At 39.7% G+C, this 22,948-nt stretch overlaps 1 protein-coding gene across 2 annotated transcripts in view; it reads left to right on the forward strand.

Annotated features, from left to right (window-relative positions):
* FOCAD (focadhesin) overlaps positions 1-22,948 on the forward strand; it is a 309,970-nt gene that overhangs the window by 12,896 nt on the left and 274,126 nt on the right. For both annotated transcript variants that reach the window (XM_028107273.1, XM_028107274.2), the window contains exons 2-4: positions 12,403-12,491; positions 16,015-16,089; positions 18,954-19,108. In XM_028107273.1, coding sequence (XP_027963074.1) covers positions 12,435-12,491; positions 16,015-16,089; positions 18,954-19,108 — 287 coding nt within the window. In that variant the 5' untranslated portion in view covers positions 12,403-12,434. The remainder of the gene's footprint in view (positions 1-12,402; positions 12,492-16,014; positions 16,090-18,953; positions 19,109-22,948) is intronic.

Raw genomic sequence — 22,948 nt, forward strand, 5'->3', positions numbered from 1 at the left:
AAGCTGTGAAGGATGCAGTGAAGGTCACTGGGGGTAGCTGGTGGGGAGCAGTTTGAGGCGAGGAGATAGGAAAGGCTCAAGGGCAGATGTGGAGGGTGGGAAGAGCTGGCTGTTGGAACAAGAAGGCGAGAATGCTGGAGGCTGAGGGTCCTGAGAGTTCCAGACCTGGACTTGGGAAGAGCTTCGGGGGTTCACGGAGTGAACTGGAGGTCATTGTGGCCAAAGCTCCCTAACTGAGGGAGACGTGTGAGACCAAATCATGTAGGACCTTTTGGCCATGCTAAGAAGTTTTGATTCTATTACAAAGTGTAGTGGGAAGCTGTTGAAAGGTTTTCAGCAAGTAAGTTAAAATTCAACTCAGTATTTTGAGTGGAAATCTCATATATTTTCTGACTTTGGGGCTGGTGACTTACATACAAGATCCCACTTTGGTCTTTGATCAGAGACAACCTACTTATCACTAAAACTCAAGTTCTCTTCCATCATTCACCTCCCCTGACTATCCCACATGGTATCAAGGGAGGGAGGAGACACATTTGTAGAGTATTGACTATGTCAAGACCTTCTTGGCTTTCAGGCACACTTCATATTGTTCCTCAAACCACTTGTGAAGCATGTGTCCCCTATATTTAACCAATGAGGAAACGGGCTCCAAGGTAAGTGATTAACCTAAATGTTAATGGCTAGTGCTGGAGCCAGGATTTGCATCCAGGTTTGTTCCTTGTTCCCCTGCACCCCACACCAAGCCCCATGTACTTTGGTCTCTGTCTGGTGGCTCTGTCATGATGATGATGGAAGTATGAGGCTGTAAGCATAATCGGTTTAGAGATGTTTGCTTGTCTTCATTATGGACAGTCTTAGGGGTTGCAAAAAATAGATGACGTTGCCTCACAGTGCACCATTTATTTTCTTTCAGAATGATTCTATCAGGGTGATTATGTTTTTGTGATTGTAGCCATTCAGGACTGGAATATAGAGTCTCCATGTCCATCTTGGGCTACCTTGACTTAGGTAACAGCAGGGAAATTTACTGTCTTCCTGTAAAAAGATTCCTTTGCTCGTTGGTCTTCACCTTTCATTAGTACTAAGAATGCAAGTTAAAATAAGTAAACTGTAACCCTTATATTCTACATGGCTTTAATAATTTAGTTTTCATGAAAAATAAGAAATGAGGTTGAATGGTCAGTTTGTAGCAATTAAGAAAAATACTGACATTTACTTGTCATCAGTCCACGTAATTCTTTTCAAGAGTAAGAGCTTTTATTTTGGTGTAAAATTTCCCACGAGTCTAATTGGGAAAATTATAATGGTTGTTTCTCCTTAAAAATGGAAGAAATTTTTAAGTGGTCTAAAGTTAATTGTATCTATCTAAATTACATTGACTTTGTTTCAGTATTACTCTTTCCATAAAGCATTGGTGAAAAGGCTAACAATCTTTTATCATTTCTAAAATTTTCCTAGTTTGTTGCTCAGTGTATGACAGTTGTTAGTAATGGATTTCTATGCTTGTAGTAATTTGGTTTCAGAAAGTCATATCCTTTGTTTTTAAAGATCATGTTAGCATCTGCATGAACATTTTGGTAACTATTCAAAATAATAAAAACACACGTTCTTGTGAAGAAATTAGAAAATAGAAACAGGCAAGAATAAAGATCACCCATAATGTGTATTTTCCAGGCTTTTCCATGTCCATGTGTACCCAGAAAATCTGGATTTGGATTTCAGCTTACTTTATGATCTAACTTTTCTGTGCCTCAGTTTCTTCATCTGCAAAATGAGTACCTAGCTCATAGAGTTATTGGAGAGTTAATATAGGTAAAGTGCTTAGAATATTGCCTGGCCCCTAGTAAGAACGAATATGAGGTTTTAAAAAATTAAAAAAACAAAACAAACAGGGGCACCCAGATGGTGCAGTTGGTGGAGGGTCTGCCTCTTGGTTTCAGCTGGGGTCATGGGACCAAGCCCCGCCTCGGGCTCTGCACTTAGCGTGGAGTCTGCAGGAGATTCTCTCTCTCTCTCTCTCTCTCTCTCTCTCTCGCTCTGCCCCTCCCATTTGTGCTCTCGCTCTCATAAATATATCTTAAAAAAACCCCAGACATTTAATTCTCATAGTTCTGGAGGCTAACAGTCTGAGATTAGGGTGCTAGCATGGTTGGATGAGGACCCTCTTCCTTAGTTCTTAGGCAGTGACTTCTCTCTGTGTCCTTATAGGGTGGAAGGCTAAAAAACTTACAGAAATTTTCAAACATACATAAAAATAGAATAGTATTATGAACTTGAATGTACGTATCTGTTATCAACATTTAGACATTCTTGTTTTATCTATCTTCCCCCTCCCCCGCCCCTTTGAGGATAAGTGGAGTATTTTATAGAAAATCCTTAATGTCATATCATTACCCCCTAAATACTTCACTTTGTACCATGTTAATATTTGTTAAGAAGTAAATTATTTTAGAGAACCAGTGCACAAAATTAGAGTCATTTTTTGAGGGGAGGAAATACAAGTAAAATACCTATAAAATATATTCTGTGGTGCTTTAATAAATTCAAGTTAACTGAATGGTATTTGAAGTAAGATTATGAATATGGAGATTTTAGCTATTCAGATTAGACATTTCTTGGTCAGTAAGATCTTTAAAATGATTGGTATCAGTTTTATTATAAATATACTGTAAAGATTATTTTGATTATTTTATATCATCATAAAACATTTATTTTGAAAATGTAGAGAGCAATTTGAGTATTCTTTTGGTGGAGAAATATTTAAAAATTGTAATAGAAAAAAATCATCTCATAAAGGAGCTAATTTGAAGACTTTTGAAGACAGATTGGATATTGTAAAAATTCTAGATAAGTAAATCCTTAGATTTTTAAAAATAACTTTTCCCTTATATATCTATATTCCCTTATATAACCTATATTCCCTTATATATCTAACCCACAAATACATACACATATATGACACTTCAAAAAGATTATTCAAGAATAACTGGAGAAAATGTAAAAAATTAGGCATTATACAAGGAGGTGGTTTTGTTTTTTTTACTTTAATGCCTCGTTCTCCTGGACAGCAATCAGTTCTAACTTGGAATTTCCTGCCTTTGGTCTTATTTTAGACTCCCATTTCAAAATCTGTGAGTAAGTAGCATGTGACATAAACTCAGAAAGAACTAAACTATAAAGGCAGGAATTTGATTGCAATTAGATATATTTCAATAAATTGCAACCGGTGAGATCATCAGAACTCGTAGTCACCTAAATTTGGTCAACACTTGAATTCTAGATCCTAAGATTCCTGGGGCGCGGTGCAGTAATGGAATGTGCTGGTCATGCCTCATGTTATTACTGATGGTCCAGGGATACTCTGGGTCAGAAGTGAAGAAACCTCCCTTTTCACCTGAACTGCCAGGCTGATTAGCCTTTTTGGCAAGTTGCTTAACTTCTTTCACATTCAATTTCTTCATTTCTCTAGTGAAAAAACAAGTATGGAAGGGAGATAGTCTCAGGTCTACTGTATTATTAAGGAAGTCCTAAAAGAGATCCCAGAATGCAATAGTTCATACAAAGTAGAAGATTGTTTCTTGTGTCATAGTTGGAGTTCCAGGTGTGGAGTTCTGCTTCATGCTCTTATCTAGGGATCCGGGTTCCTTCCATCTTATTTCTTCAACCGTGAGCTAGAGGCATTGTCTTCATGGAGAGTGGAGGAAGCAGTCGGTAGCCTGGAAGGGGCATATCACGTTTGCTAAAACTTACTGGAAAGATGATCACACACAGTCATACCTAAGCGTACTTAAGACTAGAAAATGTGATGAAGGTGGTCAGGCTACCGTTTTATCAGTATAGAAGAAGGAGAACACAGAGAGTGAAGGATTGTTAGCAGTCTCCGCGACATCTCTGCAGTTCCTGCTTTCTTTTGATTATAATGTTGACCGCATGTCTTCGTCACACCACTTAGTGGCCCCCTCTACCTTGGCTTGAGTTTGAAATTACTCATTAATATGAAAGTATTTTCTATTCTCAGCTTAATGATGACTTAGTGGTCTCCAGTTTTCTTTCTTTTAAGATTTTATTTGTCAGAGAGAGAGAGAGTGCGCACAAGCAGGGAGGGTGGCTTGCAGAGGGAGAAGCAGGCTCCCACCGAGCAAGGAGCCCTATGTGGGGCTCGAACCCAGGACCCTAGGATCATGACCTGAGCCAAAGGCAGGCTCTTCACCAACTGAACCACCCAGATCTATTTTTCTTATACTTGCTCTGTAGTATTAAAAACTTTCATTGTGATTTTCATTGTGATTTCCCCATGATCGTTTCATTTTTATGGATCATACAGTGAGGAGGGCCCTAATTGTCTTGTACTATTAATTTGAGAGTGCAGGTGGCAGTTGGATTTCAGAGCTTTTGAAGCAAGAGCTGAGGCTAAGCTTGAGTTTCTAGCAGGTATCAGGATTTCATACAGGGTGAATGAAATAGAATCCAGCTGCCAGATTCTAAAGAGCATGTGGTGAAGCAATCAGGGACCAAGAAGTGGTAGCTGAGAAGCTATGCAGGCAGAAGAACAAGGAAGACATAAATACTGAATAGCAAAGCAGGGTGGGTGGTTGAAAAGGATAGACAGGTTGTTTTCCCTTCTTTAAGAAGCTGGGCAAAGCAACTAGGAGAGACAAGAATGTACCCCTGTGCCACAGTCTTGATAAACTTGGAAGATCAGCTCAAATTTATTGATGGTGCTATCAGCTTTTGTATAAGCTATTAAAATAAAAGTAATGAAAAGTTGTCGAATATATGTTTAAAATCCTCAGGTTGATGGTTCCTTAGCTTAATTTGTGGGAGGAAGAAATGAAATGAATACATAACTGATAATTGCAATAGTCGTAAGTTTTAGAAGGAAAAAAAGTCTTACTAGATTTTGTGTCCCTGCAACAGAGGGCCCCATTAGTGAATGAAGTATGTATTTTTATCAGCCTGTTAATGTATACTGGCTTTAAGAACATACTCTATAGCTCTGGCTTGACCTACATTGCTTCCCTGCATCCTTCCTATAAAGGAATTTGATGGTCAAGGGTGCTCAAAGTCCTCTTTCTCTGTGATCATTAGACGCTCCCCCCAACATCCCATCCCCAACTACCCCATATAATCCCTTGCTGGGTTCCCATAGCAAGTGTGAATGTAATTAGATAGATCTCTTGTTTTCCAGATTGTGCATTTCATTGAAGTTTGACACTAAACACTTTTGTGTGATGTACGGTTGTGTATTTCCACATCCCAGAGAAAGTTGAAAACCAGAAGTGCTCTATCTGCTGCTCGTTTATTACCTCTAGAAAGCAGTTGATAGATTTATTTTCTTGGAAATATGCTGGAACACCTTGGCAGATAAGGTGATAATTGCTTAAGTTAAACAAATGCTTTGATTCCCTTGGAACTTAAAGACCTCATTAAAAATTCTCTTTCTGATTTAGATTTAGACAAGCCAAAAAAGGCACCATGACAGGTTGGAGATAAATCTTTTTAAAAACCAAACACTTTTTTGTAACAAGTGGTTTATGGAGCATATTGTGAGTGGTTTCCCTTTTGTAAAGAATGTCATGGGAAGAATTAATGTATAAATTGTTTTCTTTAATGCATGAAATGCCCAAGGGAAGTTGAGATTAGAAATAAAGTAGGACACAAGCTAGACTGCCAGTGCTAAAGCAAGCATTATGTACTCTTTTTTTTTTTTTGAAATTCCGAGAATAATGATGTTCTGATACCTTGAAAGTCCAAATGGTTGTGATTAACCTTAAAGTATGAAAGACAGTTTGTAGCCCAAGGATAGCAAGTCAAGGGTGATATCACATCATAATGCAGCTTGAGGAGTGGTTTTTAGAATGTTTAGTGCCGTTTATTAGGAAAGGTCAAGTGGTTGTACTTTAAAAAATGTATTTAAAAAATGTATTCATTCTCTAAAATGTCACACAGATCTTGGGACTGTCTTTTGTAAACTTAGGTGTTTGTCACCTGTACTTAGGTAATTTTGGTAAAAACGGGGCTTTCTTACTCCTTTGGCCTACCTCCTGGAGACAAAGTTGTTCTTTCTGTATGGTTTGGCTTTTTCACTGCATAATAAGCTATTAGCCTAACCAGCTGCTCTATCTGTCCCCAAAGCATTTTGGAATTCCACCATTCTGGGCCTGGATCAGAGAGTGTAACTGCGCATTTTCTTCTATTTCGCTCTGTCACTGTTGACATTTGGGTGAGTCTCCTCTGTGATATGTTTATAAGCATCTGCTACTCTGGAGAGTCTGAAGTCTCCTTTTTACTGAGTTAGATTAGGTCATCAGAAAACCGTGCTTGCACTCTGTTCGCTGAGGCTCTTTTGCTGAATTACATGGTATGTTATACACATGGCTTTATCCAGGGTTTGTTTAAAAAAGAAGTAATATAAAATTCCCTTTAGCTTATGTTACTGAGAATATTGCTTATTATATCACTCTATATTCCATATATAAAGGCTAACCTGAGAAATTTCCCTCTGAATTTAGGGGCATGAAAAAGCTTGTTTTCTTTGATAAAAGGTACTTCTCCCCCCACCCCACCCCCCATCTTTTAGATAATAAAAGATGTGTTATTTACCTTATATATATTTACTTGTGCTTGGGAACACAGGGCCAAATTTGAATGTTAATGTTAGCAATTGTGTGAACACATTTTATAAATTAATTTAAAAAATAGTCATTAATTAAACCAGGAGTCAGCAAACTATGGCCCACCCTCCCTCCAGCTGTGCTTGTAAATAAAGTTTTATCGGAGCATAGCTGTGGCTGATCGTTCACATATTGTCTATGGCTGCTTCCATGCTACTGTGGCAGATTTGAGTATTTGCTATCCGACCCTTTAGAAATAAAAAATATTTCCAATCCTAATGCAAATAGTCACATGATGGTATGTGCCAGCCAAAACACTGAAAGAATATAAGACAGGGTGACTTCTAGAAAATGGGCTACTTGGGAAAGGCTTAGCAGAAAAGATGGGCTATGAAAGAAATTTCATCTTTAAATAGTGGAACATACAGAGAAGGGCATTTTATGGCGGCAAGAACAGCATAAGTAAATTCCGTAGGAATGAGCACATTTTGAGCAACATGGGACTAATTTGAAAACTGTTGTAGCCAGATTGGAATTAGACAGCAGTGACGATGAAGCCGACTGGGAGATGCCTGATGGAGGGCTTAAAAGCGAGGAATCAGAATTTGCATTTAATCTGACGGTCTTGTGAAACCCTGCTCTGAATTCTTCGCGGGAAATGATGTGATGGAAATCGCGTTTTAGGACAATTCATCTGACAGCAGTGTATGGGATATGCTCATGCGTGGAGATCCCCAGGACTAAGCAGTTAGGGAAGTAAGCCTAGCAGGAGGAACTGATACAGGGAGGATAAAATGGGATTGAGAGGTAGGCTCTGAGGTGCCAGGAGGGATAAAAGCGACTTTGTGATTGAGTGGGTGCAGAGGATGGTAGCAAGGAACTCTTGAGAGAACTGGGAAAAGTGGAACCAAAATGGTAAATGTGTTTGTGAGAGAAAATAGGTTCTTTCTTTCTTTCCCTCCCTCCTTCCCTCCCTCCCTTTCTCTCTCTCTTTCTTTGTTTCACTTTAAAGTTTTTTTTTTTTTTTTACTTAAATTCAATGAGTTAACATATAGTGTATCATTACTTTCAAAGGTTGGGGTCAGTGATTCATCAGTCTCAAATAACACCCAGTGCTCATTACATCACGCGCCCTCCTTAATGCCCATCACCCAGTTACCCCATCAGTCCTGCTCCAGAAACCCTCAGTTTGTTCCCTATAATTAAGAGTCTTTGTCTCCCTCTCTGATTTTGTCTTATTTTATTTTTCCCTCCCTTCCCCTATGATCCTCTGTTTTGTTTCTTAAATTCCACATATAAATGAAACCATATAATTGTCTTTCTCTGATTAACTTTTTCGCTTAGCATAATACCCTCCAGTTCTATCCACGTCGATGTAAGTGGTAAGATTTCATCCTTTTTGATGGCTAATATTCCATTGTACATGTATACCACATCTTCTTTATCCATTTGTCTGTTGATGGGCATCTGGGCTCTTTCCGTAGTTTGGCTATTGTGGACATTGCTGCTATGAACATTGGGGTGCAGGTGCCCCTTCAGATCACAATGTTTGTATGGTTTGGGTAAATACCTAGTAGTGCAATTGCTGGGCTGTAAGGTAGCTCTATTTTTAACTTCTTGAGGAACCTCCATCCTGTTTTCCAGAGTGGTGCACCAGCCTGCATTCCCACCAACAGTGTAGGAGGGTTCCCCTTTCTCTGCATCCTCACCAACATCTGTCGTTTCCTGACTTGTTAATTTTAGCCTTTCTGACTGGTGTGAGGTGGTATCTCATTGTGGTTTTGATTTGTACTTCCCTGATGATGAGCGATGAGCATTTTTTCATGAAGTTTTTTTTTTTTTTTTTTTAAGCACTCTCTGCATCTAACATGGGGCTTGAACTCTGAGATCAGGAGTCGCGTGCTCTTCCAATGGAGCCAGCCAGGTGCCCCAGTATGTGCTTTCTTTTTGACATCTCCCATTGATGGCGTTATAAGAGAGCGTGGGAAGTGTTTATAAGAGAGCGTAGGGAGACGTGGACGGGCTCTGGGAGAGTTTCCATGAAGGAAGAGAGCACAAGGCAAATAACTCGGCAGCAGGAAGGAAGATGGGGTACAAGAAATGGAACGGACAGAAGAACTGGAGTCAGGAGAGCAGTTTCCCAGTGTGTTTCCCAGGAAAGACTGGTTGTCTAGACTATTAACAGATATTTGTAGAAAAAAAGTGTGCCATGATCAGATAAATTTGGTAAACTCTGGGTTGAGCAAAGTCAGTCAGACATCTTGCTTTAATACCTCTTAGATTCTATAATTAATGTGCATCATCATTTATATCTTCAACTAAGATCTGTCTCTTTAGTTATGGATTCATGTGTTCATGAATCATTTCTACCTGACATCTACATTTGGATATCTGTTAGACATCTGAAACTTACCAGTTCCAAATGAAATTCCCAGTCTTTCCCCACAAAACTGGTTTCTCTATCTCAGTTGATGGCAACCTCATCTTTTTCTCTTAGTAAAAAATGCCATGGTAAATGATGTATGAATCGTTTTGTTTAATGTACAAAATGCCCAAAGGAATTGAGATTAAAATTAAAGGTGCTCAGATCAAAAACTTTGGAATCATCTCTGACTCTTCTATACTCTTAACCAGTCATCAGCAACCGCATTGGCTCTACCTTCAAATATATCTAGAATCTGAGCACTCCTTATCTCAAGTGATCCTGTTAAAATCCTACCACTCTTTTTCGGTAGTAGCTTACCGTTTCACTGGGGGTAGATCCATCAGTCCTTCTGGTGACCTACATGGCCTTTTATGATCTTTTTTATTTCATTTTATTTATTTTTTTATTCATTTGAGACACAGAGAGACAGAGACAGAGAGAGAGACAGAGACAGAGAGAGCATGAGCAGGGAGAGAGGCAGAGGGAGAAGCAGGCTCCTTGCTGAGCCAGGAGCCCGATGTGGGGCTCGATCCCAGGACCCTGGGATCATGACCTGAGCCGAAGGCACTTAACAGACTGAGCCACCCAGGCGTCCCTGTGGTCTGATTTCTTACTGACTTTCTGATTTCCCATTCTCTTCCTCCTTCATTCACTTTTTTTTTTAAAAAGATTTTATTTATTTGAGAGAGAGAGAGAGAGAGCGTGAGTGGAGGGGGAGGGGCAGCGGGCGAGAGAGAAGCAGGCTTCCCGCGGAGCAGGGAGCCCCACATGGGACTCGATCCCAGGACCCTGGGATCACCACCTGAGCCAAAGGCAGATGTTTAACGACTGAGCCACCCAGGCGCCCCTTTCATTCACTCTTGACTTCTTTCTTTGCTCTTTTTTAGTCTTGGCCTTAAGCACTTGATGAGCTTTGGGCTTTTGCACTCACTGCTTACTGTACCTGTGACATCTTACCCCAGATATCTGTATGGCTAACTCACCAAATGTCATCCTCTTTAGAAGAGACTGACCCTGGTTGCCGTATTTAAAATAGAAAGTGTTTCTGTAATACTCTAAGCTCCATGAGTGTAGGGATTTTTGTCTTTTTTGTTCCCTGAGGTTGCCTAAGCACCCAGAGCAGTGCCTTAGACACCTAATAGGCAGCTAATAAGTATTTGAGTGAATGAGTGAATGAAAATTCAAGGTGCCAATATATATTCCCTCCAAAACCTTTTACCCTCGTGGAGATCTCTTCACCCTAGGTTTCCCAGGGACACACTTTGGGAAATGGTATTATGAGAGCTTACAGAATTCCAAGGAGCAGAAAATTCCAAGAAAGAGGGTATGGACACATCTGGAGAGTTGAAGAAGTTTTTGTTTTTGTTTTTTTTTAAAGATTTTATTTATTTGACAGAGAGAGACACAGTGAGACAGGGAACACAAGCACGGGCAGTGGGGGAGGGAGAAGCAGGCTTCCCGCCGAGCAGGGAGCCCGATGTGGGGCTTGATCCCACGACCCTGGGATCATGACCTGAGCCGAAGGCAGACGCTTAATGACTGAGCCACCCAGACGCCCGAGTTGAAGAAGTTTTGACTTGCGTAAACTAATGAGTAGATTTTGATAGGAGAAATAATTTGCCATCTTGGAACAAGCTGTTTCAGTGCTGCAAAATGTCAAATTCAGGGGAATAAAGTTGGCCCTAGATGTTGAAGAAGAAGGTTGGGATAAATGATCCATCCAGAGACTTTAGTTTTGGAGGAAGGGGAGGAAAGTACTAGAGCCATGCATTCAACACAGGGCACCTCCATTTGTGAGAGCAGGAGAGCTTGGTTTTGCTGCTTGTTATTTTTATAAGGTAACCTGGATTACCTGGATTTTTTTTTTTAAGATTTTATTTATTTATTTGACAGAGAGACACAGTGAGAGAGGGAACACAAGCAGGGGGAGTGGGAGAGGGAGAAGCAGACTCCCCGCTGAGCAGGGAGCCCGATGTGGGGCTCGATTCCAGGACCCTGGGATCATGACCTGAGCTGAAGGCAGACGCTTAATGACTGAGCCACCCAGGTGCCCCTGGAATTTTTTTTTTAAATACATATGTATATATTTTTAAGTAGGCTCCATGCCCAGCATGAAGCCCAACATGGGGCTTAAACTCACAACCCCGAGATCAAGCAATCAGGAGATCAGGAGTGGGATGCTTAACCCACTGAGCCACCCAGGTGCCCCTAAAGCATCTTATTTTTCAAAGTAGTGTAATTTGGTAGGTTCAGTGTTGCATGGACTGGATAAATTGAAATCTTTAGGGAATCCTCTCAGTATTTTGGAGCCTTCTCTTTTTTTTTTTTTTCAGATTTTATTTATTTATGTATTTGAGAGAGGGAGAGAAACAACATGAGAGGGGAGAGGGTCATAGGGAGAAGCAGGCTCCCCGCTAAGCCAGGAGCCCGATGTGGTACTCGATCCCAGGATTCCGGGACCACGACCCGAGCCGAAGGCAGTTGCTCAACCAACTGAGCCACCCAGGTGCCCGCGGAGCCTTCTCTTGACCACCTTGCCCTCCTCCATCCTTTTTGCCTGCCTGAAAAAAGTTTTTTCTTCCCTTCCCCTTCTCCTTCCGTATATGTGCTGCGTAAGCGAGCACTTTTCTTTTTTCCCTCCCTCCCTCCTTCATTCCTTCCTTCCTTCTCGCCTCTCCTCTCCTCTCCTCCAGTCCTCTCCCCTCCCCTCCCCCTCCCCCTCTTCTCCTTTCCGGTTTTTTTTTGTTTTTTTTTTTGGTGAGAGCCCAGTAGGAATGAGAGGTGTGATGTAAATATTAAAAGTTGGTGTTAATTGCTTGCTCTTTTAGCAGACAAGCAATCTGTTTCAATGTGTGAGTTTCTAGGTCATTTCTATACCCCCTGAAAAAAGCTCACCTAGGCTTTACACTTGTCATCAGCAGTTAGATGAGTGATTAAATGAAAGCTTGTATCCAAACTGTGGTAGAGTTTAAACGATTTTGTGAAAATTTGATTCTTTCTCTCTTAGAAGTTTTGATCTTTGAAAGAATTTCTACTTCAAACATGTGGTTGAACTTTTAAAATCCTGTTATTTAGGCTTGAGCTTTTGGATTTTTTGGGGTTTCGATAGTGTGAATTAATCTGTTCCAGGATTTGCTCTAATGGGAAAAACCAAGAGTGGCTGAGCATTTTAGTTTATTTATCAATCATGGCATTTGTGGGCTGAAGTGGTTGATGAGCATATTCCAGCAATTACGCTGCAGAGCCCTATGCTTTATTTCCATTGTTGTCTTTGGAATGAATTACTTTTATGTTATTTGAGGAATAATTGGTTTGAAATCCTTTTCCGGACTAACGAATACTCTTTTGTTTTGATTACAGAGTCTGCATATATACATGTAAGAGAAGCAAAAATGTCAGATGATATCAGGAAAAGGTTTGAATTTCCAAATTCTCTTATCCAATCACAGGTAATTTTTATTTAATTATTTTTGCTTCATGGTAACAAATGAACCGCTTTGGATTATTAGTAGAACTTTACATTTTCAACATCAAATGTTTTATTCTATATATAGGATTCTACATATATATTGCTTTATTAACTTTTATATAAGTTAATTTGAAAATTTATATTTGAGGGGTGCCTGGCTGGCTCTGTCAGTGGAGCATGCTAGTCTTGGTCTTAGGGTTGTGAGTTCCTGCCCCACACTGGGTATAGATATTACTTTATTTTATTTTATTTTATTATTTTTTTAAGATTTTATTTATTTGAGAGAGAGCGAGTGAGAGGGAGAGGGACAAAGAACCTGAAGCAGACTCTGCACTGAGCACAGAGCCCGACGTGGGTCTTGGTCCCATAACCGTGAGATCATGACCTGAGTGGGAACCAAGAGTTGGGTGCTTAACTGAATGAGCCACCCAAGTGCCCTCATATCTTGTAGAGATTATTTTTAAAAAATTAAATAAAAAAACCCTGGAAATTTATATGTGACAAAGGAAAGTGAATATTTGAAATTGACCAATCTTGGCTTTTTTTTTTTAAGATTTTATTTATTTAAGAGCGAGAGAGAGAGAGGGAGAGGGAGAGCATAGAGGGAGAAGCAGGCTCCCTGCTGAGCAGAGAGCCCGACGTGGGGCTCAGTCAAGGACCCTGAGATCATAACCTGAGCCGAAGGCAGATGCTTAACCAACTGAGCCACCCAGGCACCCCCCAATCTCAGTTTCGATTTACATCATACTTTTCTTCTTAGACATAATAAAACCTTGATTAACTAGGAGGACCCTGGATCTGTATTTTTTTTTTTTAAGTCTATAATGAATTTTTAGGAATAGAAGTAAATGGTTATACATCTACGGAGTATGAGAATTGACATTTAAAATGATATATTTTACCCCTGTATAGCTATTAAGAATAAGAGATTTTGACCATAACACCTAACATTCAGTAAGTAAAATGTCCTGGATTAAAAAATTTGATGTCTAGGGGCGCCTGGGTGGCTCAGTCGTTAAGCATCTGCCTTCAGCTCAGGTCGTGATCCCAGGGTCCTGGGATCGAGCCTCACATCAGGCTCCCTGCTCAGCGGGAAGCCTGCTTCTCCCTCTCCCACTCCCCCTGCTTATGTTCCCTCTCTCACTGTTTCTCTCTCTGTCAAATAAATAAATAAAATCTTAAAAAAAAATTTCTTTTTTGATGTCTATACTAACACAGGCAGGGGTTGGTGATAATTTATTTTAGAGAGCTTTTCAGTTATTAGGGTTCAAACAAAGGTGGTTTTCTCGTTAGCCTTCCCCTAACTGGAAGCATTCTGGTTAGTCAAGGTACCGTAATAGCTTACTGTCTTTTCTTGTGAGACTGAAGCCAGGGGACCAGCAGAAGCCAGCCTGAAGACCGAACGACGTACCACGTCTTGGATGCTTTCAACAGTTTTCTCCGGAGATGCCTGCTGTGGGAATTGACTTAGCTGGGTAGTGGGGAACCCTTCCATGAGGAGTAGAACACTCCTTATGCAAGATTCCCTTCTACCTGACTGGGTTGGAGTCCTATCCTGTGCAGCACAGGTCCTTACCATGAAGAGGAAGATGAAGGCTTGGAGGATACCGTCCACATTTTCTATTTTTCTGTACCTGGAGTCCCTTCATTAGCGTAGATAACTGAGAAATGCCTATGTGTTTTACTGTTAAGTGAGAAGTGTACATGTATTGTTTCATGGAGGATGTCTCTTTCAACTATTCTATTGTGGAAAACTTAAGTAGCAATATAGGGTCATTTATCCTTGGATTTTGTACTTTAAAATCAATTTAGCCTCTATTCTCTGATTTGTTAGAAGGATACATAGAAAGGCAAGCTGGAGAAGTTGGACCTGGTGGGGGGATGTTTGTCAGTAAGCTGATCTTCTTTTAGTCTTTTTTTCTAAATATGAACGGGAGTTTTGTTTTTTTTTTGTCCCTGTTATGTTTCATACTGGTTTTATTTGGTTCTTGCAACTGTGCCTTGTTCTCTGTGAATACTTCTTATTGTTCTTTTGTAACCATTGATCAGTGTTAGCACCATATTTCATTGATTCACACACATTTTTTCACATTTTAGCATCTTTGAAATTGGGTCGCATCTAGTAACTCGTGACAGCAGTTTTTACACAGCTGGTATTGCCTGCACGTGAACTTGGCCAGGATTTTCCAAAGGAACTCTTTCACTAATATAAAATCAAAATTTGAAATTATAAGGCGCATTATGTAACACAGATAAATTGGCAGCCTTTCTTCCTTAGAGGTAGAATAAAATAATGGTGCATCTTGCAGTTGATGGCCAGTTGCATTCAATGAAATATGGTATATTTTGTAAACAGGCACCAAAAGTGTTCACTGGTCTTCAATTCTTGTTACTGTCCCTTAAACTAGGAGGTAAGAGACAGTTAATTGATCGAAACTTAATATTCATGTAAATGTGTGATTTATATTACAAAACTGAGATCATCAAGCATTAAGGTCTTAAATCATTTCCAATGTGTGAAATACAAAAAGAAACAAAGGAGGGGGTGCTGTGTTTTTGTGTGACCTTTTCTGGAGACTACAAGACTGACAGGATTCACAGATGTATCATACGTTGGTCCAAGTGCAGGATCAACACTTGCTGCAGTTAGAGAGTTTTTTCCAGCCCATGCACAGGACGGCTATCATTGTTGCTAGCCTACAGCTCTAAGACAGCAGAGCCGTACTGGGGAGTGGTGAAGAACCAGGAGAATGGAGTTGAGGTGGTAGGAGAGAACGATATATATGTATTTATGTTATCAACACTCCTTTATAAATAGAGTCTTAGATTTAACTTTGGGCTTTTTGACCAAAGCAGGATATGGGAACGTTTTAGAGATTTATGAGACTAAAAGCTTATGCAAGGGCTAAAACCTATGAGAAAATAATAAAGAAATTAAATCATAGAGCCTAAACGAGAGAAAATGGTTGTGGTAGGGGGAAACCTATTGGTTCAGATCTGTATGGGCCGTGGTCATAAAGGTGAGGATGAGTTTTCTCCATCTTCATTAAGGACATGATGAAACATGATGGATTTCATTTAGATGCAAAAATGATTTTAAAAGCTGTGGTGTTTCTCATTTGTCTCACGGTTTAATGGATGAAGCAATCTTACATTATCTTCTAATACTAAGTGACAGCATTTTGAACTGAAAATCTGGCAATTTTCTTAATATCTCTGAACTGTTGTTTGCTTATTGGAATAAAAATGCTTACCTTGAGAGCTGTTAGGAAGCTAAGAAATTATGTACATAGAGTGCCTAATTCAGTGCCTTCCACAGAGCACACTCTCAGATGAGTCGGAATTTTATTATGACTTGACTGGCTGGCACACTCATATTCCTATCACCTCGTATTTTTTTTTTTTTCATATCAACTAGTATTGACAGGAGTTACCTTCAAATGCACTAATTGGAGAGAACTTCTGACACCATGTATTTATTGTTTTTTTTTTTTTTTTTTAAGGCTGTGGGTCATCTTATTGCGGCAGTCCTGAAGGAAAATGGTTTTTCAGAAAAGATCCATCAATCCACAAACCAGGTCTGTATTCAACCTTGCACTTGAGTTCTATTCAGATACTGCTCCCAGCTGCATGTAGGCACTCCTTCTGTTTCAGGTCACTGTAGAAATGATTTTGAACTGGTTTTGTTTGTTTGTTTTTTGGTTTGCCAAGTTCTTCAAAATTCCTTTTTTTTTTAAAGATTTTATTTGTCAGAGAGAGGGAGAGAGAGAGCACGAGCACAAGCAGGGGGAGCAGCAGAGGGAGAAATAGGCAGAGGGAGAAGCAGGATCCCCGCTGAGCAGGGAGCCTGATGTGGGATTCGATCCCAGGACCCTGGGATCATGAGCTGAGCTGAAGGCAGACGCTTAACCGACTGAGCCACCCAGGCGTCCCCCTTATTCCAAATTCTTTACAATTTTAAAATTGGTTACAACAGACTCCGGGAATGAGATATGGAGGGGATGGTAAAGGGGAGTATTCTTGTGACTTTTAGTGAAAAATAGCATGGGTGGAATGACGATAGACATACCTTAGAGAAGGTTGGTAGGATTACCTCTGAGGGAATCTTTCTGTTTAATGGAGAAAGTGAACATAGCGGCTCTGTTTGGATGTAAGAGATTTTTCCTACTTTAGGGTGCCCCAAATATGAGTTCTATGTTGGACAGGTCATGCTTTGGTACTTGAAGCTGAAGGAAGATGTCCATACATCCATGCATAGGGCAGGTGAATGCTAAGATTGAAACTGTGCTCAGCTTCCTGAGATGTAGACCACTTGGGTTTTGGTCAACCAGTGTTGTAGGTTTTGAGCTGGTTGGAAACTCCATTTAAGTGGGTGCTCTCAGGTAAACTCTGTGGAGAATGTAGATGATGGAAATAAGATTTTTTTTTTCACAGCAGAAATAATTTTCCTTTCTCTCACATTGCTTTTTTTTTTTTTACTGCCTCACATTGCTTTTGGTTAGTTACTCCAAGTTATATCTCTCTCCAGCATCTGCTGCCATATTGAAATTAGTGTAGAGGCAAATTTCACTAATTGGCATTTATCTGGTATTTGTATGTAGTTGTATAAATTAGGTTTTCTGAGAGCCCTGATCTTAATCCTGCCTATAATCACATTATGTACTCTGAGGTGATCTACTGGTTTTACTTAAACAGCCGGGATTTATTGAATTGTCAAATCCCTGTAACTGTTTTCTCTTCTGTTAATAAAGGAATGCTTACTTCCACAAGGGCACAATAATACCTGAGGCAAGGGTTTTTTATTCATTTATTTCGTTTTTCTGGTTTATAATGGAGTACTGACATTTGGAACCCTTTGATATTGGCCATACAGGTGAATAAAATTTCCTTCTGAATAAAAGAACTGGAATATAAATATTTCTTTCCTGCAGTGACTGTTAACTGTATTGTTCTGTTATAGTGGGATCCTAAGATTGAAAAGGCTCTCAGAGCCAGCTACAGTGGGAAAGTGGGCACAATATGTTGATTTTCATTCTGTTAGTTATTCTTTCTTTTTTTTTTAGATTTTATTTATTTGACAGAGAGAGACACAGTGAGAGAGGGAACACAAGCAGGGGGAGTGGGAGAGGGAGAAGCAGACTTTCTGTAGAGCAGGGAGCCCCATGCAGGGCTCGATCCCAGGACCCTGGGGTCATAACCTGAGCTGAAGGCAGATGCTTAACTGACTGAGCCACCCAGGTGCCCCTCTTTTAGTTATTCTGTGGGAGCTGAGGATCTTATTTTTTTTTCTCAAATTATATATTTTTCTAGTAGCTTATGTCAGGAAGAGGGAAAAATAGCTTCATGATGTGTTCTTTAATAAAACAAAACAAAACCCAAACCGCATGTAAATCTAAATGGACTTAACCCACAATACATTCAAATATGGGTTTATCATTAGTCGTGAACCTCTGGTGGGGTGGGTCATGGATGCTTGAGGAAGTTATGAAAGCTCGAAGCTCTGCATTTATAGGATTTTTCAAAATAAAGATCTTACATTTATTTATGTGCCCTTCTGGTGCTTTTCTATCAAAGATGACAGATTAATGGTCAGAGGGGGCAAAAAGTCAGTTTCTTTCTTTCTTTTTAAAAAGATTTTATTTATTTACTTGAGAGAAAGAGAGAGAGAGGGAGCATGAGCAGGGGGAGGGGCAGAGGGAGAAGCAGGCTCCCCACTGAGCAGGGAGCCCGACGCGGGGCTCGATCCCAGGACCCTGAGATCATGACCTGAGTCGAAGGCAGATGCTTAACCAACTGAGCCACCCACCCATCCTGAGTCAGTTTCTTTCTTGACCACAACAGTTTTCTAGGCTTTTGTTGGAAGCCACAGAAATAGCAGTTTGCTGTTCCCCTCCCTAACTGTCTTTCCTCTGGGCCCCCATTAGACTTTAGTAAATTGGGGCAGGGGCATTGTGGGGGGTGGTGGGGTGCATGTAGGTAGTAGAGATTACTGGTAGGAGAGCAGAAACACGTTCTGAAAATGTTATTGCATTTAGGGCTTAAACCACAGGCATGATTTGGAGTTCAGCCTTGAGTAACTGCTGTGCGGATATTGATGGCGTCTGGTTAAAGGACTTGGTTGGAGCGCTGAGAGCCGAGTCTTAGTTTTGATCCCCTGTCAGTTTCCTTGGTTTGCTCAAACTCAAGTCATACCCCTGTCTGCAGCCAGCCTTATTCTGCAGCGGGGACACCAGATGGGCAAGAGTGGCTTTTATCAGAACACATCCATTATCTGTCCTGGAAAACCGACTTTAGTTTATTCTACAAATGGTGGAACAACAGCGTCATCTTTGTGTTGGAAAACTAACCCACTGTGAACAAATTACAGGTTGAAGGATGGCTGGGGGTGTACATGCCTTTGCTGCTCATCGGACATGTCTTTTAATCACTGGTTTGATTTCAGACTCCGGCTTTGAACTTGCTGTGGGAGAAGTGTTGCAGTGATAATGTGGTGGTTCGAACAGCCTGCTGTGAGGGTCTAGTGGCCCTTGTTGCTCAGGATCACGCAGAGTTCGGCTATGTGCTCAATGGGATACTCAACCTGATTCCAGCGACCAGGTATTCTTTCTTTCATGTTTGATCAGTAAAACATATTTTTAGAAAAAAAAAGTCACTAATTTGCCATTAAAGGTCAACTCTACTTGCCAGTTGTTTTTCTTTCCCTTAAGATGTCACGCAGTTTGTATTTCATATGTGCTGATTTGGACTCTATAGTCTTGGAATTTGTGGTCATTTGCTGTATGTAAGACTTCAGGGCTTTCTGAGGCACCATTCTTTTTTTTTTTTTTAAGATTTTATTTATTTATTTGACACAGAGAGCACAAGAAGGTAGAGTGGCTGGCAGAGGGAGAGGGAGAAGCAGGCTCCCCGCTGAGCAGAGAGCCTGATGTGGGGCTCAATCCCAGGACCCTGGGTTCATGACCTGAGCCGAAGGCAGATGCCTAACCCACTGAGCCACCCAGGTGTCCCTAACTTACTGGTTGATCTTAAGCAGGCCATGTAGACTTTGCCTTATGCCTTTTTTTCAGATGCAGGTAATGGTATTTGTTTCCCCCTAAATCTTTTCAAATGCCTTAAAATTCATAAATATAAAACCTACTTGCGTTGTGCACTTGTACTATTTATATTCAAAAGTAAGTATCAGCAGCTAAGGAGCCAGGGTAATGTCTCTGTCTATGTAAGGAATAATTAGAGCAGGTTAGATTATACCTTTTTTTTTTTAAGATTCTATTTTTAAGTAATTTCTACACCCAACATGGGACTCGAACTTACAGCCCTGAGATCAAGAGTTGCATGTTCTACTAGCTGAGTCAGCCAGGTGCCCCAGATTATACCTTTAATTCCAGAAGGTTATGTTAGAAAATTATGCTGTGTGGGATGTCCTTCATCCCTCAGTATAAGTCTGTCATTACTATTGTAAACTGAAAAGCATAAGATTTGCTGATAGTGAATCAGCATGTCATCTGTGTATGTTATAATTTGTTAGTGACCTTAGATTTTTTTAAAATTTAAAAGTGTATTTTTGGGGGGTACCTAGGTGGCTCAGTCAGTTCAGTGTCTGACTCTTGATTTTAGCTCAGGTCATGATCTCAGTTTTGTGAGATTGAGCCCTGTGTCAGGCTCTGTGCCCAGCTTAAGATTCTTTCTCTCTCTCTGCCCGCCACCTAAAAAATTTAAAAAAAAATGTATTTTTTGAATAAGCAACACAATCACATGGAAAAAATCCTAAAGGGTATTTGAGGCAAGGTTTCTGTTTACTCCTATAATTCAGTTTTTCTCCTCAGAGGCAAAACTCTTACCAGGTCTTATTTTCTTTTTAAAGATGTTGTATGTACATATAACTGACAATTTATGTGTTTATATATTTTTTTCTTAAGAAAAAAACAAAACTAATAGCCTACTGCACACAGTATTTATTTTTCATTCTTTACTGAAAAAATATATGTTGGAGACTGGAGATTGTTCTTTAACAAAAATAAAGTGCTTTCTAATTTTTTCGAGCCATATAATATTCCATTGTATGAATGTACCATAATTTACCAATTCCCTATTGTTTTCATTTTTTGTCTTTGTTTGCAATTATGGTCAGTGCTTCAATGAGTAATATGATACATATAGATGACCATTAGTTTTCAAGGGTCATCAGAAACATGGTCAAGTCATAGAAGAAAGCATTGTATTTTATAGTAAATCTATATAGGAATTTTAACGATTGGAAGCTCCTGGGGGAAAATTTTTTTTTAAGTTTCTTATCTGAGAATGTTCTTGATTAACTTATAAGCCACAGGGAGATGGAGACAGGGTAGACCTTGAAGCTAACCAGTTTAATTTTTGAATCAATTCAATGATGAAATGTGTTATGTAAGTGCTACATTTTCTTTATTGTTGCCAGTAGAGATAATAATTATGTGTGAAGAATTTTTTCATTTGTTTTATTTCAAGTAGCAGAGCTTTGTGGTTTGCAATGATTACAAAGACTATACTTTGCATTGTTTCTGTCTTTAAAAAAAATGAGAATCAAATTTAAGAAATTAAATTTAATTTAATTAAAAACAGGAGACCCAAACAGCCTTCTCCTTCAAATGCTGTTCAGGGAATTTTCTGACACAGAAAACCATCTTTTTACCATCAGATGGAAGCAGAAAGAAAACTGGGGCACCAGTACCTATATTGCACAAAATAGCCTTTAAAACAAAGACTGTAACAAGAAACAGAGAAGAACACTATATAATGATAAAGGAATAATCTAACAGGAGGATATAACAATTCTAAATATTTATGCCCCCAACATGGGAGCACTAAATACATAAAACAACTGTTGATAGACATAGAGGAAGAAAACAGTAATAGAAGACTGTAACACCCCACTTACATCAATGGACAGATCATCCAGACAGAAAGTCAACAAGGAAACAGTGGTTTTGAATGACACATTGGACCAGATGAACCTAACAGGATATATCCAGAACATTCCATCCAAACATAGTGGACTACACATTTCTTTTCAAGTGCACGTGGAACATTGTCCTGAATAGATTACATGTTAGGCCACAAAACAAATTTCAATAAATTAAAAAAGATTGAAATCCTATCTTGCATCTTTTCTGACCACAACAGTATAAAACTAGAAATAAAAATCAAACAAACATACATTCCCCCCCCCATCTTTATCTTTGGGATATAAAAGGAGGAATGACTTTGTCATTTCCCTGTGCTTCTTGTCTGAGACATTTTGGATCTTCAATTTCCAGCATTTAAATTTCTACTTGTCTTTGGATTTCTCTTCTTCAAAGAGAGATTTACCAGAATCTAGAGGCACCCTGGGAACAGAGCCACATAGTAATTGCTCAGCTTTGACGTAGAACAGTAATTCTAAAGGGTAATCTTTTTATTTTGCCTACCTGCTAGCGTAGCATCCTTCAGGAACTGAGAAAGAGATTGAGAGAGGGAGGGAGTGAGCCATAGGGAGAAGCAGCCTTCTGTAGAAGAGAGATTTAGAGAATGTAGCTTCTGGAGCTTTCTCAGCATTGCAGGAAATGTTGAAAGGCACAAGGACAGATGGCAGGAAAAGTCTGTGAGGTCATCTCCCCTAGCCTTATAATCTGCTTCTTGACCCTTTGTCAATCTAGTCTAGAAAATTCTCTTGGAACATGTATGGGAGCCCTCCCCCCACCCCTGGCCATTCAACCTGCAATTTGAGAAACATTGGTCTAGAGCCTGCTACACTGTATAGTCTAACTTTGCAAAAGACTTGACATTTGCAAAGCTCTGGTTGTCTAAACTTCAGGGAGTGGCTGGGAAAGTGTCTGGCTCTGTTTGAGAGACTGTTCCTTCAAAGGCATAGTTTGATGTCTAAGAGTGTTCTCGGTTCAAAGCTGAGGCAACATGAAACAATTGTAAACTAGTTTTTATAGCTTCTGTAAACAAAGAAATGGATTTAAGAGGTCTAAAATGTTCTTTTAATCAGTAAGGAAATTTGAAAAAAAAATTATTCCCTAGGGAGGGTGAAGGAAAGAAGGGGAACCACAAAGGAAACACAGTAAGGAAATCATTATCACCAGTTAAATGTGAATTTTGAAATTAAACAAACTGAAATTAAAGTGAATGATACATGGTAGCATGCACTTTTCTTGTCTCTTCAGGAACTGCTTGTTTTAAGTTGAGATTGTTTTAGATTTTGTTTATTTTTGTTTTTACATTGAATTTACCTGAGATAACGATTCCCGATGCAAGTTTTTCCATTTTTCTGTTCTTAGATTCGCCCCCCCCCCTTTTCCCGCACTAGCTTCTAGAAAGCTCAGGCAGCCATTGTTGCCGTTGCTTAGTAACGGGATTGTGCGTAAAAACTGTACTCTCCTGTGGAACCAGGTAGTCAGTGTTCGATATTGAGATGTCATG

This window comes from Eumetopias jubatus, unplaced genomic scaffold (assembly GCF_037043125.1).
Source record: "Eumetopias jubatus isolate StellerSeaLion01/CBP00866 unplaced genomic scaffold, mEumJub1_p1.0 scaffold_15, whole genome shotgun sequence".
Lineage (NCBI taxonomy): Eukaryota > Metazoa > Chordata > Mammalia > Carnivora > Otariidae > Eumetopias > Eumetopias jubatus.